The sequence below is a fragment of the Eurypyga helias genome, unplaced genomic scaffold, assembly GCF_000690775.1.
Source record: "Eurypyga helias isolate BGI_N326 unplaced genomic scaffold, ASM69077v1 scaffold14285, whole genome shotgun sequence".
NCBI lineage: Eukaryota > Metazoa > Chordata > Aves > Eurypygiformes > Eurypygidae > Eurypyga > Eurypyga helias.
Genome location: NW_010250888.1, coordinates 3,109 through 19,405, shown reverse-complemented (window position 1 = coordinate 19,405; position 16,297 = coordinate 3,109). Strand labels below are relative to the sequence as shown.

At 46.3% G+C, this 16,297-nt stretch overlaps 1 protein-coding gene across 1 annotated transcript in view; it reads left to right on the top strand.

Annotated features, from left to right (window-relative positions):
• The window catches only part of TMEM260 (transmembrane protein 260), a gene marked incomplete at both ends in the record, with an annotated part of 25,631 nt that overhangs the window by 6,849 nt on the left and 2,485 nt on the right, over window positions 1-16,297 (top strand). The window contains 8 exon segments of the mRNA XM_010151827.1: window positions 6,826-7,003; window positions 9,318-9,431; window positions 12,468-12,647; window positions 15,072-15,112; window positions 15,479-15,562; window positions 15,927-16,044; window positions 16,216-16,291; window positions 16,294-16,297. The exon segment at window positions 16,294-16,297 is cut by the window's right edge and continues 78 nt beyond it. Coding sequence (XP_010150129.1) covers window positions 6,826-7,003; window positions 9,318-9,431; window positions 12,468-12,647; window positions 15,072-15,112; window positions 15,479-15,562; window positions 15,927-16,044; window positions 16,216-16,291; window positions 16,294-16,297 — 795 coding nt within the window.

Below are 16,297 nucleotides of genomic sequence, written 5' to 3'. Positions count from 1 at the left end.
GGGAAGTCTAGTTACTCGTTCCCCTGCCAAATCCTTGCCGGGGGGCTCTTCCCATCCTTGGAGTCTGGACCCACCGAGGTCCCTGCCATCATCCTGGGGCACCAGACTGCAGGAGCAGCTTGGTCCTCCTGGTGATAGGAGCTGAGGTGGCATGGCCCCAGGACCCCAAGGGTGGCATGGAAGATGCCTCTTGTGTGTGCTGGTGACGTTCATGGGCCCGTATTTACCACGGGGATGGTCAGGGATTCTATTATCCTGCAGAGGTGGTGTCCTTACTGGACGCATCCAGTCCAGGAGGACCTGTGCAAGACAGTGCAAGGACCAGCTCCCTTTAGCCAAAACCCTCACTAGCTCAATGCTCCTTATCCAGGCTGGAGCATCCCCTCTTCAAGTTGTGGGGTTTCAATAAAAGAATTTTTAAAAGTGTTAAATAAGTGGTGGTAGTCCCTAGCTGGGTGTGAAGGCGTATGGAGCAGAAGTGATGCTGAACGCTTGTGGTAAGACGAGTCCTGAAGTCACGCGATGCTTAATTCCCATTTGACATGTAGTCAGTTACGTCCAAAGTGCTCGCTTTGGTTTTTGTTGGGTTATTTTGTTTGGTTGGAGTTTTTTGGGGTTCTATTATGGCGGTCCTGCCCATTTACTTGGTTTCTACTCTCTCCTTGCAACCAAGAAGACTCAACAGGGATCAGCAAGCCAAGCCCTGCTCTCCTACCTCCTCCTCCAGTGCCAGGAGCGGAGGCTGCGGGCAGGGCTTAAGTGGCTATTCAGCTTCAGGTCCTTGAGGAAGAATAAAATCTGGTTTGCTATTCCCTGTAGTACCTGCGCTGGCTCTTCAGCGCTGAGAGCAAGAGAAACCGCCTTTTGTCCATTGAGTGTTTGTGACTGAGCGGCAGGCAAACCCACAGGGATTGGGGTTTTTTGGGATAATTATTATGGCTTAGGCCCTAAACTCATGTTTAGATTTTTATTTGTGTTTTATTTTAAAATATTTCTTCTATTTCAGCACCAATGCACCTGCACGCTTAAAATGTGGAAAGTTTGGTTGTTCGGTCTTTTAAATCCCATTCTTTTTAGCCTACATTTAGAAAAAAAAGTGTTTTAATAATCAAACAAGTGAAACCTCTTTAAATTTGACATGTTAAATCTTTAATGCATTAGTCTGTTATACTGTGAAATAAAAATACGTTGAAGGGATATGTCTTTGCTACTGCAAAGCACAGTCACAGCAGTGCAGAGGCTGAAGTTGCTGGTGAGGTACCTGGGGCATGTACAGGGAACTGCTGACCTCAGGGTCATGGTCTGCAGGTGCAGGGAGTGACTGAAATTAAAAAAAAAAAAATCCATTAATTTGTTTTAATAGTAGAGAATTTATAAAGCAGGAGAGGTTTTTTATTCCTCTATTTAAAAAAAAAAAAGATGTGAGGGTGAGATCTGCTACCTGTAAAGTTTTGGAAGGAACAGAAGGCAGAAATAATCAGCTTATTTCACTAGGAACAGGTCGATGTTTCCGGTGTTTTATATATCAGCTTGAAATATAAAACGTTCCGATTATCTTCCTTTTCTCCCTTATGAATCCTACGCGCTGGAGGTTGCATTTAACGATAAAATTTTAATTAAATTCTGATTCCCGTCCATATGTAGCTTTATACCAATCATTTAAGAAGTCTTTGCAAATTATTAAATATAAAATCTCTCCCGTTATTTTCTAAATAAAAAGTAAACCCGCTGATCGAGTTCTTTGTTACGTGTATACAGATGTAACCTGTCCTCTTGGCTAACAAAAAGTTTTACCGAACTCGGAGGAGAGGGTAAATTATAAATCACAAACTGACATGTTGTAGTGATTGCTACTAAATGAGAAGCTGAAAACTGTAACTGCAAAAACAGATTAAAATACCTAATTTCAGTTTTCCCAGTTGTTACTGAAAACACTTAAAAGCCACGCAGCTAAAATATTCCTGATTAAAGCAAGTTTCTGCAGCCCGCGTCCTTGGAACTGAGGCCCAGCCGCACATTCTTTCACTTGGGTGCCTGAAAAGGAAAACAAAATAATTTCTTATTTTTTTTTTAATCTATTCCTTTTATGTTCAGAGACGCCATGGGAAAATATTTCTCACAAAGGACTGCGTGACCTCTCCTTTGCTGCCTGTTTCTGTCCCTTCTGAGTGCGTTTTCAGATGATGGAAATCATCAGAAGGATTGTAGTTACTGGACCGATAGGAAGGGACCTTCTTCCCCTTGGTTTTGAAAAAGTGCTGTATGTGCTTTGAGTGGGTTTTGCCCTAAACTAGTTATTTTGCAAAATCAAAAATACAAGCTGTTCCCTTGGCTTTTCCTCCATGCAAGATAAACAAGCCTAGAAGGCAGCTTTTACTCAAGCTGGGTGCTTCAGTCCTTCTCGAAGTGGGCCTGGCGGTGGTAGCTGTTATGCCCCTGGGAGAAGTTAGAAGACTCTCCCACTGTTCTGTTGGCTGCAAATCTTTTCTTCTTTCATGAACTGATTTCTGTGTTCTGAGGCTGTTCCAGCGGTGGGGTGTTACTGCTCTGAATGCTTTCTTCTAGGTGACCCAGCCGCCTTCTCCAACACATAGTCCCAACCTAGCCCAAGCCCAGGATCCCCCCTTCACTGGACAGAGCCTTGTAGCAGGATTTTGCCCACCTTCTGCTCTTTGTGAAGCCTTGAGGGAGTCACTGTAGGGTAGCTTTATGCCTACACCGTGTTGACAGATGAACACCGGGTGGTTGTCACTATTGCCGTGACTTCATTGTTGGCAACCCATTGACCACCTTGTTCCAGTCATCGGTTCTTTCTCGTTGCGTTTCCAAAGACGGGGAGACACGCTGGCGTTGAGTGAGGAGGGTGCTACCCTCCCTGCTCCTCAGATGCAATGGGATAAAGCCCTCCTAGATGTTGCTTTTACATGAGGCTGGTCAAACATCCAGCTGGGTCTTTGCCATGTTTTTTGTAGCACCTCAACTGTATTTGAAAAACGTTGTGTTCATAGACTGAAGCATGAGTAGAAGTGAAGTGAGGATAAATCTCTGCTGCTCCCTGCTCTGGACCCCTGATGTGCTGTCAAAAAGAGAGACATAGAGACGTTGTTAAGCAATTAAAAGGTGTTTTCAGAAAAAAAAAAAAGTATATTTGGGAGCCATCTTGGTGGTAAGTCAAGAGAGACACAGCGCTGTGTCACTCCACGCTGGAGAAGCCCAAGAGGCTGCCAGATGGCAGAGTGCAGTGGTACAGGGAGATCCTCATGTCAATCAAAATGAGCTCTAGAACGGTTCTAGCCCAGCCCCAAGGGTGGGGTTGGTTGAATTTGGTCCCAGCATCATGCTGACGCAGTTGCATGGGATTCGTTTCCGTTTGTCCCGCTGGTGCTGCTTTGCCCCATGAACTGTCGCATTGGGTAGGCCGGCTGGGTGGGTTGGCTTTTTTCTGCCAGGCGTTCTTCATCCTTATCTGGAGATAGCTTCTCTGATCGCTTCCATTTCCAAGAGCGTTTCCTTCAAAAGCAGCAAACTCATAAATCCATCATTTCCATTGCTGGTAATAGAATCTGCAAAAACTCGGTTTCCAGCTTGCATTTCCCAAAGCTGCTGTCTTGATGTTCTTCAAGAAGGCAACACATTTCCAGTTGGTTTTTTAGCATCTAGTATTCTTAAAGGAGCTCAGTGCTCCGTGCATGCAACATGCGTTCACAGCAAGCTGAGCAGCCTGGCTTTCCCATGAGTTTCAGAGGAAACTAAAGGCTCTGCCAGCCAGCAGATCTATGGACTGTGCAGAGTGCTGGATCCTGATCCCATGTGCAGGGACACTTTCCACTAGACCAGGTTGCTCCAAGCCTCATCCAGCCTGGCCTTGGACACTTCCAGGGATGGGGTATCCACAGCTTCTCTGGCCAACCTGTCCCAGTGCTTCCCCACCCTCTCCAGGAAGATGTGCTCAAGTCTTTTCTGAGAAAGACAAGGAGAATTGGTAAATGATTGGGATGTTTGCCTAAAATGCTGGGTTTCATCCCATGTTTTTTGGGAAGGTTGTTTTACCTTTTTTTACCTTATTTCCCTGAAAGAATTTCAAAGGGATTTACAAATTTGTTTCTTACTAAAAGTTTGTGCTGTTTAAAGAGTTTAGTTGGAACTTGGGGATGTTGCATTGTGGGGTTTGTGTATTGGGGGAATCTCTCAGTTTTGAAATACATGTGGCCCTGCTGCCTTTCCTGATATTTCTCTTTAGGAGGAGAGATCTCTCCTGACTCGATTGCTGCAAACTACATTGCATCTTTCCTTTTTTCTTTTGGGTGCCACATCTTTCTCGTGACAGGAATGAGGGGAGCACAACCAGAGCCCTTGAGGCTGAAAACCTTGCCAGATGGGTGGTGTGTCTCCCACCTCTTCCTGGGAGGTGATGGACTCAGGGCTGGCTGGGCTGGCTTGGTAGCAAAACCAACGGAGCAGCCTTCATGCCTGTGAACACCTTTTCTATGTGCAGTCGTGTGATTTTTGAAACGTTCTGTTAATGCAGTGAGAGACAGGTCTCGCCTTGGAAAATTCCATGCCAAATACCTGGACTTGTGCTGAACTGGGGTGAAGTTTAGATGTTGGAAGTGCCCACCGTTGTGGTTTGCACTAGTGTGCACAACAGTAGATGCCTCAAAGTTCACCTGATTTCCTACAGAAGAGGTTCCACATCACCTTTTTTCAAAAGCTTATAGGGTACTTTGCAGACCCAGATTTGGTCTGAAACAGTCCCACCTGCTGCCAGTTGGGAATTTTCATATTTTTTTCCTCCTTCCATTGATTTTTTTCAAGGCCCCTTCCTACAGTCTTGATGCTGAAGCTCTATGTCACCCTGAGCTTGTCTCGCTCTGGCCTGAGACATCAGAGAGTTGCTTTCTTTTTCCCCAGTACTACCCGAACTGCCTTGCTTCTCACCCTTTGGCAACCAACTGCAGATGCAGAGGTTTATGAAATTTAGCAAAATTAATATTGCTAGTCCTGTTTCGCAGATACCTGGGACAACAGCAGGTTGCCTTGTCCTGGATGACCCAGGATGTCCAGTGTTGGTGGCAGGAGGAGGAATAGAGACCTGGTCTTCCCAAGCCCTCATCCCAGTCCTATCCTCCCCATGAACCCTGCTTCCATTTTTAATGGATTAAAAATTCCCATTCTGACTGCGCAACCCCTTCTTTGACATCTGTAGAAATAGAATCACAGAATGGTTTGGGTTGGAAGGGACGTTAAAGATCATCTAGTTCCACCCCCTGACATGGGCAGGGACACCTTCCACTAGACCAGGTTGCTCCAAGCCTCATCCAGCCTGGCCTTGGACACTTCCAGGGATGGGGCATCTGCAGCTTCTCTGGGCAACCTGTTCCAGTGCCTCCCCACCCTCTCTGGGAAGAATTTCTTCCTGAAGGAAGAAACCAATAGGTTGGCTTTTAAGATGTACTTAGGTCATTTTGGGAAGGTGGAAAGAAAGAATAGCCAAGGAGAGGAGCCCTTGCTAGGGAGAGCTGTGCCATCAGCTCCCTCATCTCTGTTCGTAGAAGCTGTAGGTTTTGTTTACTTGGTCTCCATTTATCTCAGAGTGACGTGAGGAGCCCCATAAGCAAGTCCTACATGGATGTCTAATCCCTGATGGGCAGAACAAACCATTTGGGGACTTCGGCTATGCTGGAGGATATGGCCAGTATTTAGGAGCAAATTACACAGGTAGCTTGATGAAGAAGTTGACTTTGTTATAATAGTTTTGCTTTAAACCTGCTGGACTAAATGGAAGTTCTGCACCTGGTGTGAGACTAGAAAAATACCCAGTGTGTGGTCTTAGTGTCACAACAGGATGGTGAATTTCTGGAGAGGAGCTTTGACCATAGCCACAGCTATTTATGTGTTTGGATAAGGCGTCGTTGACCTGGTTGTGATGTCCTGTGTGGCATTTTTTCAGGGTGACTTCCAAAAGGTGAGACCTTCCAAACAGGCAGAGCCGGAGCTGCCCCTGATGCGACCGAGTGGGAAGAGCCACTATTGCAGAATAAGCGTAATAGGTTTCCTGGGCTAAATCCCACCTCATGGGCTCCCCGTGCCAGCTGCAGCATCCAGCCGAGTTGGGCAAGTGGCTCTGTGGGGGGACTGTGTGCTATAATCCCATCTGGGGGTCGCAGAGGTGCCCGGCTTTCGGGCTCGCAGCCATCCCAGCGGTGAGTGCTTGACCCGCTTCCTCTGCTGTCTCCTGGCACCCATTTTCCTTGATCCTGACCCCGGCAGGTGCCTCTCCCTGCCCCGACCAAGGGCACTGCAATCCTCATCTACCCCCAAGACACTCAAACCTTCCCCCCCCACCCAGGGAAAGCTCTGCTAATGCTGTCCATCATGAATAGCTCTAATCCACTCGTTATTCCGCACCTTGATGAATTTAAGGCTGCACCCTTGCTGGCGTCTCCTCGGGCGGAGAGTATCCCGTTAGAGGCGTGACTCCCTGGCTCGGCATACCGTGACCCGCTGGCCATCACTCCTCGGGGTTTCTGAACCAAATTCAGTACTGGAAGTTTTCATGGCGTTTGCAAGAAGCGGCCGACTGTCTGGTGGTGGATGGCTTGCAAAGAGGCGGGCTGGCTAGCGCCTGCTCTTCCTAATTGCGATTCTTTGCGAAGAAATTATTAGGGAGATATTACCCATCTGATGTTTTGGCAGGGTGCTGGGTGGCAGTCATCGTTTCTGCTGCTACAGTATGTTAAAAAAAAAAAAAGAAAAAAATTAAAAGGACAATAAAGTAGGCTTTTTTTGTTGGAAAAGAAGATTTCATGTTATCTGTGTTTGCAGGCTTTCTGGCTCATACGCTGGAGGAATCCTTGCTGCGGGGGTGTTTTCATTTTCTCGTCTAACATGGCAGTGGTCCATCACGGCGGAGGTTTTTAGCTTAAACAATCTGTTTGTGGGGCTGCTGATGGCTCTCACCGCGTGTTTTGAGGAGGCATCTACTGCGAAAGAGAGATCAAAGGTAAAACATCTCAAGCAAAGTGAACAGTTTGGGGTTTTTCTCAATTAGTTATTACATGTCTGTTTAATTTCCTGTTCATTTGGTACCGGTTTAGTTTTGGTTAAATAAAGAAGGCCGAATTTTGGGATGGGGTTGGGCGCCTGGGTGCTGTCATTCCCTGCTCTACCTGGAAGTTAAAAATTCCAAACATGGAAAAACCTTCGGGGTTGGGACTTGTTGGGTTGGTTTGAAGTTGGTTTGTTTAATGTGCAGAGGGTGGAAACGGGAAAAGCAAAATCATTTTCATCAAAATGTATTAGTGCAAAGTTTGGTTTCCTGAGTCCAAGATGGGCTGTGGGTATTCAAGTTTTTGTTTCCAGAAGTTATATTTTTCCTTTGGATAAATAGATGTATTTTACAGAACACACCAGCCAGTCAGAAACCCGGGTTTCTACTGAAAACCAGAAATGACCAAATTTTCAATCAGTTCTTTTGAAATTAAATGTGCCCCTAAAATAATGGTATTGTTAAATACAGAGACTTTTCATTTCATGCTATATTCTCTACTTTATAAACAGGCTAGGCAGCCAAATGTTATTTTTACTCAGCAGTCTTGTTCCTTCTACTTCTATTTGCCTGAACATCTGATCTCTTCTCCTCCAACTGACTTGCCTGCTGTGCTTCCTGTAAATTGTGTGAATAAAAGGATTTTTGTCAGGCTAGGCTAGAATTTCAGGAGTCCGCAGCGGTAGTTTACTCAGCTTCGCGAGTTCTCAAATAACACGTTTTATCAGGGGTTATGGAAACCTTGTTTCACCATTGGTTTTGGTGTGGGTTTTTTTCTTTTTTTCCTGATGTCCCAAGATCCCTACAACCTGAACTCCATGAAGATGGAGTTGGGCATTTTCCAGCATGCTTCCACGTTTCTCACATCCAATTTCCAATGGGATTTTTCAGATGAGATTTTCAGAAGCATTTAAGGAGCTTGTTTCAATGATTTTTTGGGTGTCTGGCAGCCCGTGCCTTGAAGAAGACAGGCTGCCAACAGCAAGCTCACGGCGCTTTTCATACATCAGATGGTCGTGCAGACATCTTCAGGGATGTGCTTGGTGTTCATCCGTATACCTGAAAAACAACTGAGGTTGTCCTGAGTCCCGCAGGGCAGCTCTGAAGCCCACATATGGTTTTTTTTCTGAAGTAGTGGCAGGTGTTTCCTTGGCAAGGCCGCGTCCAACACTGAATGTTGGGCGGTCAGTTAAAAATGACCAGGTCATCCCATCGCCAAGCCAAGTGTTGGCATCTCACACGCCATCCTCGCCGGAGACTGAAATAAGCAGGGGCAATGCTCTGATGATAGATGGCTGTGCCATCCTCTTTGGGGATGGCTGTGAGAGTGAAAATGGATTGTTGGCTCCTGTCCAGCAATGTCTGTGGGACGCTGGTGGCTTTTTGCCTGCTGAGGAGCTGCCCTGGGTGTTGGCTTCAGGTTGTAACATGGACCAAGTGGCCAATGACAGAGGAGCCAAATTCAGAAGAGGGACAGTGGCCGGTGATGTATATGGCACTGATGCAGGGTTTATATATGGCGTGGCTCCTGTAGGCTGGGATGATGTTGGGATAGAGCAGAGCATGTGGCCGGATGGGGTGGAGAGAGGCTTTCCTTAGCATCAGCCAGGGGTGGACATGGTACCGGTAACTACCCTGTGAATAATCCTCAATGAGTACCAGAAATACCCTGCACCATGCCGCATAGTCTACAGGATACATCACCTGTTTTACCAGACAACTCTCAGAGCTGCTTGAAAATGAGCTTTTAGACTAATGAGGCATGTCACTCTTAATTCCCTTCCTTAGGAATTTTGTCTAGCCCTGACTTTAGCCCTCTGTGCCTCAAGAAGAAGAGGAAAAAATCATTCCTGTTATATAAAGAGGTCTCTATATGTAATGGTATTATTTTAGGGTATAACTTCAGAATACTTTGTATTATTCGAAGTTAACTGCTGGGCAGTCTCCCCTGAGCAGCAAGGGTTCAGGAATTGGACCCTGACACATCATTATGACGTGATGGTGCTACAGGTGATCTCTGTATATGTGGAGACATGGCCGTTCATCCACATGCTTCTGAGATATGTTTTCTGTTAAACAAATGAAATTCCCTCTAAATAATTTAAAATAGCTTGTGTTATCTGTGTTGCAATTGACTGCTGCTCACCCATGTGTTTGCCTTTCCCTGTAAGCGTTGTGTGGGCAGCACTTGAAACTCTTTTGGTCTCTGGATGTTTTTGCAAACTATAAGGAGTAATTGTGGATGTGGGTTTGTTTTTTTCTCTTTCAGATCTCTAAACTCGGTGCCTTTTGCTGCGGGCTCAGTTTGTGCAATCAGCACACGATAGTGCTTTATATTGCCTGTATTGTGCCTTGGGTTCTCTCCCGGCTTTTCAAGAAGACGGTATGTATTTTGCTGACCCATACCTCTGGTTTTGTAAGGCAGTGAGTAATTCTTCTTTCCGAGCACATGTGCTATTTTTACATTGATTTACAAACAGGGACAATCAGTGATCTGCCTAAACTAGTTGGTAATAACCTGCTGAAGTTACAGTCCATCACTCTGACACCAGAGCCACTGATCACAAAATAAGGGCTTTGCTTATGCCAGAAATTTGCAACCTGCTTGTTACAGGAGCATTCCGGCAGATACCCTGTGAGCAACCACGAGACTGATGCATGGAGCTAAAATCTGCTCAGTGTATGGGAAATAACATGTTCAATGACCTACCAAATAGGAAAGAAGATATATATCTGTTGGTGAGAAGCCACAGGCTTCTGCAGTCTGTGTGCGTGGCTTCTCCTGGCTGATGGCACTGGCTTTCTCATGCCATCAACTTGTTTGGACAAAAGTTTCTGTATACTGATTCCCTGGTGGTAACAAGAGCCATGTCCACTTGTTGCAGAGCATCTTACAACTGCTGTTGACAGTTGAAGATAGTTGCTCTGCTGGAATAAGCAGCCCAGCAAGAAGGGTGAGAGGCTTGTCTCTTGGGGGAAGTCTCCTTCAGCATCTCCTTGGGGTGTGCCAGGTTTGGTGGCCTCCAGCTCTGATGCAGCCAGGACTTGAGAGTCCTACAAGACTTCAGCTCTCAGGTGAAGAGCACCTGGCTCGTGCCAGCTGTAAGAGACCAAAGGACACCTGACCTTTTGTGAAACAGCAAGCCCCTGATCCAGTCAAGTACGTCCCTTTCATCAATACAGGCTGGACCAAGAATGGATTCAGAGCAGCCCTGAGGAGAAGGGCATGGGGGTGTTGATTGATGAGAAGCTCAACATGAGCTGGCAGCATGTGCTGCCAGCCCACAAAGCCAACCGTATCCTGGGCTGCATCAAAAGCAGTGTGACCAGCAGGGCGAGGGAGGGGATTCTCTCCCTCTGCTCCGCTCTGGGGAGACCCCCCAGCAGTTCTACCTCCAGCTCTGGGGCCACCAACATCAGAATGACACAGACCTGTTGGAGCGAGTCCAGAGGAGGCCACGGAGATGCTCCGAGGGCTGGAGCCCCTCTGCCATGGGGACAGGCTGGGATAGTTGGGGAGACCTTAGAGCCCCTTCCAGTGCCTGGGGAGGCTACAAGAAAGCTGAGGGGGACTTTTTACAAGGGCCTGTAGTGACAGGACAAGGGGTAACAGGTTTAAATTGAAATCAGGGAGGTTTAGATTAGATATCAGGAAGAAATTCTTCTCGGAGAGGGTGGGGAGGCACTGGGACAGGTTGCCCAGAGAAGCCGTGGATGCCCCATCCCTGGGAGTGTCCAAGGCCAGGCTGGATGAGGCTTGGAGCAACCTGGTCTAGTGGAAGGGGGCCCTGCCCATGGCAGGGGGGGGGGGACTGGATGATCTTTAATGTCCCTTCCAACCCAACCATCCTGTGATTCTATGATCTCCTACCAGACATCTCATTCTCAAGATGTCCCTCCTTCTGCTTCTCATTATTAAACTTGCTCATTGTATAAGAAGGTGAAAACACCTTTTTGCATGCCTGGCTTTTGCAGGTGATATGGATCTGTCTGGAGAAGATTCCCGAGTGAAGTTCAGGGGCCCTGCAATGCTCTTGTCTTCTCTAGGTGGTCTCCTGTGAGTCAGCTCATCAGGCTGGATGCAGACACGCAGAAACTCTACTTTGCCCTGGAAACAGCTGCACATCTCTGACACAAATGCTCTGATCACTTTACAGTTGTCCCTGAAGAACCTCCATCTACCTCCCCCATCTCTTTTGTCCCTCTGAAGGTGACAGTTTGGCAGGTTTCTGTTGGCCCAGTCCTACCTGTATTTTTCTGCCCTTGACGTGAAAGATCAGGTGATTCTGGGTATTGGTAGAGGTTATGGCTAAGGTCGGAGTGAAGGCATGAGCTGCAAGAAATGAGATGCAACTCAGAGAAGCTTGATCCAACATCTCTATGGCATCTCCAGCAAACCTCTTCCTCACTCTGTTTCCCTCTTAGCCAGAAGTGAGCCAGACTCACTTCTGTGATATACCTGTGTTCTTTAAACAGAGTTTCTTATTTCTTAACTGGGGAAGTCCAGGAGGACCTCTGTGATTTGGCAATCCTGTGCCAATATAATATTCCTGGGAAATACTTGAGACAGCCCAGTAGTGCCTGCTGCAGAAAACCACCTAATAAGGATATTTAATGGAAAACAGTGCTTTTTAAAGTAAAAAAAAAAAAAAAGAGCTACCTTTCTTCCGAAGGAGCCGTGGCCACCACCGTTATCAAGCTACTTTTTCTGCTTTGTCGATCACCCCTGTGAATGGTGTCTCTTCCCCATAACCCCAACTGCTGATGATGTGCTTTGATTGACAGGGCAGTGGCTACCGATAAAGCAAGCGTGCAATATTCTAGGGTGGGATTTTCCAAAGCACTTAAAGGAGTTAGGCACAGAAGTCCCTTTGAAAGTCTTGTCTTCCCTGACCCCTTAGGCGGTCTTGAAAATCCCACCCCAAAAGTTGGCCTATCCCATTTAGCCAGTGTAATCACGATGGAGTAAATGGCAAAACTGACTCCTGATGATGGTGATGATGTGTGCAGTTGTACTAGAGCAGCATTTTATTTTTTTTTTGCCAGATGGAATACCAGCCAACTCTTAATCGCTGCAAAGTGGGTTATCTCAGCCTTGCAGTGCTTCAGCCATCTATGCATGTCATGCCATGATTTAAATGTGAAAGATGCAATGAGTATGATACTCGTGAGTCCCAGCTAATATTATTTGCTTCACTTAAATTTCACCCTGCCATGCAAAGGAGATCAGTTTGATGCAGTTTCCTAGTAATCCACAAAATCGTAAGGTTTAACATAGCATTTTGTAGGGACTTACTATAAATTGAGAGATCAGCTCTGTGTAAATATATTTGATGTTTTTTCTTTATCTGTTCTTGAAGTTCCAGCGTGATTAAACTAAAATAAACATTGTTATGCAATATGACATATTTTGGTGCAGGAATTGTCCCTAGGCCATTTGCTGAAGTTGGGTTTATGCTTCTTGGCTGGTTTGCTGCCTTATCTCTATCTGCCGGCTTCGTCCTACCTCAATCGAGCCCGTTGGACATGGGGAGACCAGACGACTTTTCAAGGATTTTTGACCCACTTTCTCAGGGAAGAATATGGGACTTTCAATCTGGTAAATAAGGGTCATTTTCTAAATGACTTTCTTTTAACTTACGCAGTGGCAGAACCTTGCTGTTTGTGATGATGAATGGCTTGCAGGGGAAGGAATCGAAAACGCTTTCTTTTTTAAAAATTTATTTCTGATTTAGACCTTCTGATCGGTCAGGTTTTCCGGGAATGAATCACATGGCTGGGAAAGCAAAGAAATTATTCTCTTTACCTTTACGGGGTGAGCCATATTATTTACTGGGAGCTGTGCAGGTGCCTCGTATTTCTAAGAGCTCAAAGAGCAAACTGTGGTAGAGGGAGATGGTGACATCAATTTTGTGTTTTTCTTGTTTTAAGACAAATAATTATCTTTTTATTTTAAACTCGGCTATTTAAAGAGGTTGCAAGCTGTTTTCATTGCTGTACCTCTTAAAAAACATTCCCCTTAACTTCCTACTAATACTGAATTTAAATAAGTGGTAGGTTTGAGGGGTCTCGGAAGCCTCTGATTTGAGTTGTTGGCAGGTCTCTGCTCTTGCCAAGGAAGGGAGGTATCACCTGGTTGCTTGCAGAGCGTACAGTTTGCATCTGCCTCCTCCAGCCTCGACTTAGAGTTTGGCTCTGGCTGCGCAAGGCAAGCAAGTGCCCGACACCCCCTCTGTCCTTCCTGCTTTTGGAGATTTTGGTGCAGAGAGCTGGGAAATCGCACCACTGGCAGGGGAAAGAGAAAAAAGTATAGTTTACGGATGGTGTCACTCCTCGAGATCCTGAAACTCCTCGTCCTCAGAAATTAAGCCCCTGCATCCAGCCAACGTGACGCAGTGAGCACTGTTGCCATTCCATTACAGCCTTCTTGGAGAGCTGGGTGGCTGTAGGATGTGAGGCAAAAGACTTGATAATTCCCACTGCTGCCACTTAATCTTTCCAAAACTCCTACAGAGATGAAATCCACCGTCTGAAGGACTTCTGAGATTTCCCATGTTGTCCTGTTCCCAGTCGTCTCCTGATAATGAGACTCCATTGGACAGAGCAGTACCAAGGCATGCAAATCCCTTAACTCCTTTCTCCATCAAATGTGATGAATTCAAGTTGATGTTCAGGAGGCTTAGGGATGGACTGCGTGTAATCCTACACCACAAATCACATTTACGATGAACTTGTCTGAAGCGGGAGTAATAAATGCGGCAAAATCCAGGCGTTTGGTCCCGATGCCAGTTGGGCTAATGCCAGAGCCCAGCCTGGATGGACGGACAGCTCTGTTTTAATGGCAGGCAGGGTCAAAAAAAAAAAAAACCAACAGAGGAAAGACTTGGGAGAAGGTTCCACCTATAAGCCAAGGTTCAGAAATGTCAGCTACTGTGAGGGATGTGTCTGGGACCAGGAACTGTGAGCTGCCAGCAGCGTGGGGCTTTGCAAGAAATGGAGAGGTAGCAGTGGTGCTTCAGGAGCTGTGGGCTGGCTCTCCCTCTTCAAACACTTTTATTTCCTAATTGAGTCTTCTATGCAGTTAACTATTCCTTTTTTATTGAGATTAAACGTCCTGACGTCCTGGCTTCGTTTACCTTACGTTTTATCTGGTCACCCCCACTTCTCCAACAAGCACCTGTGAAGGTAGTCCCTCACCTCCACCGAGCATGTCATCTTTCCCAGTTTTGTGCCATGGATTGCAAGTCTCCATAATAAAAATTCTCGTACATCTCATGCAAATCTTACACAGCTCTGCCTGTCAGGGCAGGGGGGACAGGGGCGAGTCTGATAAGCAATCAGGAACTGAACCCCATGTCCTTTTCTCAGGCTGCAGGAAGCTGTCCCAGAAATTATTGCACCATGCAAATACAGGACAAGAGGAAACGGCCTCAAGTTGCAGCAGGGGAGGTTTAGGTTGGATATTAGGATGAATTTCTTCACAGGAAGGTTTGTCAGGCATTGGAACGGGCTGCCCAGGGTGGTGGTGGAGTCACCATCCCTGGAAGTATTAAAAAAACATGTGGATGTGGTACTTAGGGAGGTGTTTTAGTGGTGGGATTAGCACTGTCAGCTTTGTGGTTGGACCTGATGCTCTTAAAGGTCTTTTCCTACCTAAATGATTCTGTGATTTTTATGATTCTATGATCTAGCAGAGATCACAGCTCAACCATATGATGTGCTCAAGTCAGAGGGTAATGAGTTGGTAGCACCTTGAAAAAATGCTTATCCAGGTGGTAAACCTTGCACAGTGACATAATGTAAAACAAGGACGTGGGAGAAAATCTTGCAGTGAAGTTTTGAGTAGAGTTTGCTGTCTTTTTGATGTTTAAGCAATTCTGTTCCCTGTGACCACCTGAAGGGATTTTGAGGAGCCATGTGCGCTCAGGGCTCTGCAGACAGAAAACCAAAAGACTTTTCCTTTCCCCACTGATAGGGCAATCCACCTGTGGTTTTCTCATGGGTTTCTTTCTTTTTAATCTAGGCCAAGTCTGAGACAGGATCCAGTATGAAAGAGATGCTGGTGTGAGTAAAATCTTGATTGTGCCTTTTAGTGGAGAGAAACCTGGGGCTGCTGGTGTCATTTTGCCCAAAGTGGCTCTTGTCCTTCCTTTCCTTGGCTTGGTCCAGAGCTGGGACTGTGTGTGCCTGGCACAGGGAGAGCATGCATGTCCCTGTCTTCCCCATTGAAGGAAGAATACTAGATCCTCCTCCCCAGTGATTTTTCATTCAAAATCCAGGCATGTAAACTGAGCTTGTTCCTATTTCTGGTAGACTTAATCACAGCAGAATGGGAATATGTTATGTTGTGCTCATTCCCTGCTTCTCTTGACACTTTGAGTGCAGGAGGTGATTTGGGGATGACGCATCCATGCCCTAATTTCTCCGCAGTTTTCAGCTGGCGCAGATGAAGTCGGAGCTCTCCCTTCCCGTCCTTGCCCTGGCACTCGTGGCCTGTGTGAGCACAGCCCTGCCGTAAGTTGGAGGAGAATACTTGCTCCCACGTGCGCTTTCTTACTGGCTGCATCAGCAGCTTTCTTTGCCTTCTGCTGATGCAAAAATTTCCACAATTTGCTGTGGTCATCTGTTAATTAAGAGCAAAGTATCTCTGCTCCTGGTAACCCTGTGGCTTTGTATATGGCAGGCTTAAAAATAATGAAATCCTGATCTTTTGTGCTTTGAAAACAGAAGTTTCGTAAATTGCAAAGGTAAAGAAAGGCTCGTCGACTCCTCGTATTAAATGCGTTTGGTGTGCAGAGGGAGAGTGGTTTTCAAGCACATACAACTTTTGTCCCTGTTTTTGTCGTGCCGCTAGACTGCTGCATTATTTCCTTTATAGGAGAAAGCAGCAGCAATCACCTGTGATCTGGCTCTTCACTGGAATGCTCTGCCTTTATTCCCTTTTCTTCGCTTGGAGAGCAAATTTGGATATTACGAAACCTCTGTTTCTGGGCGTGGTAAGTTACACTCCAAAAGTTGCTCTGGCATGTTAATTTTCAGAAGTCTTAAACCCACAGTGTCAGGACCAGTTGGTTAGAGGCTGCGTAAGGTGCAAAAATTCAGCTGCTTAATCCATTTCCTTATAGCTGGGGAAACAGAAATAGGGTCTCTGGGATTTGTTTTCCTAGGTGGAGCGATTCTGGCTGCAGAGCAGTGCTGTGGTGGCTGTGCTGGCAGGGCTGGGGCTGGCCACACTCGCCTCGGTCGGAA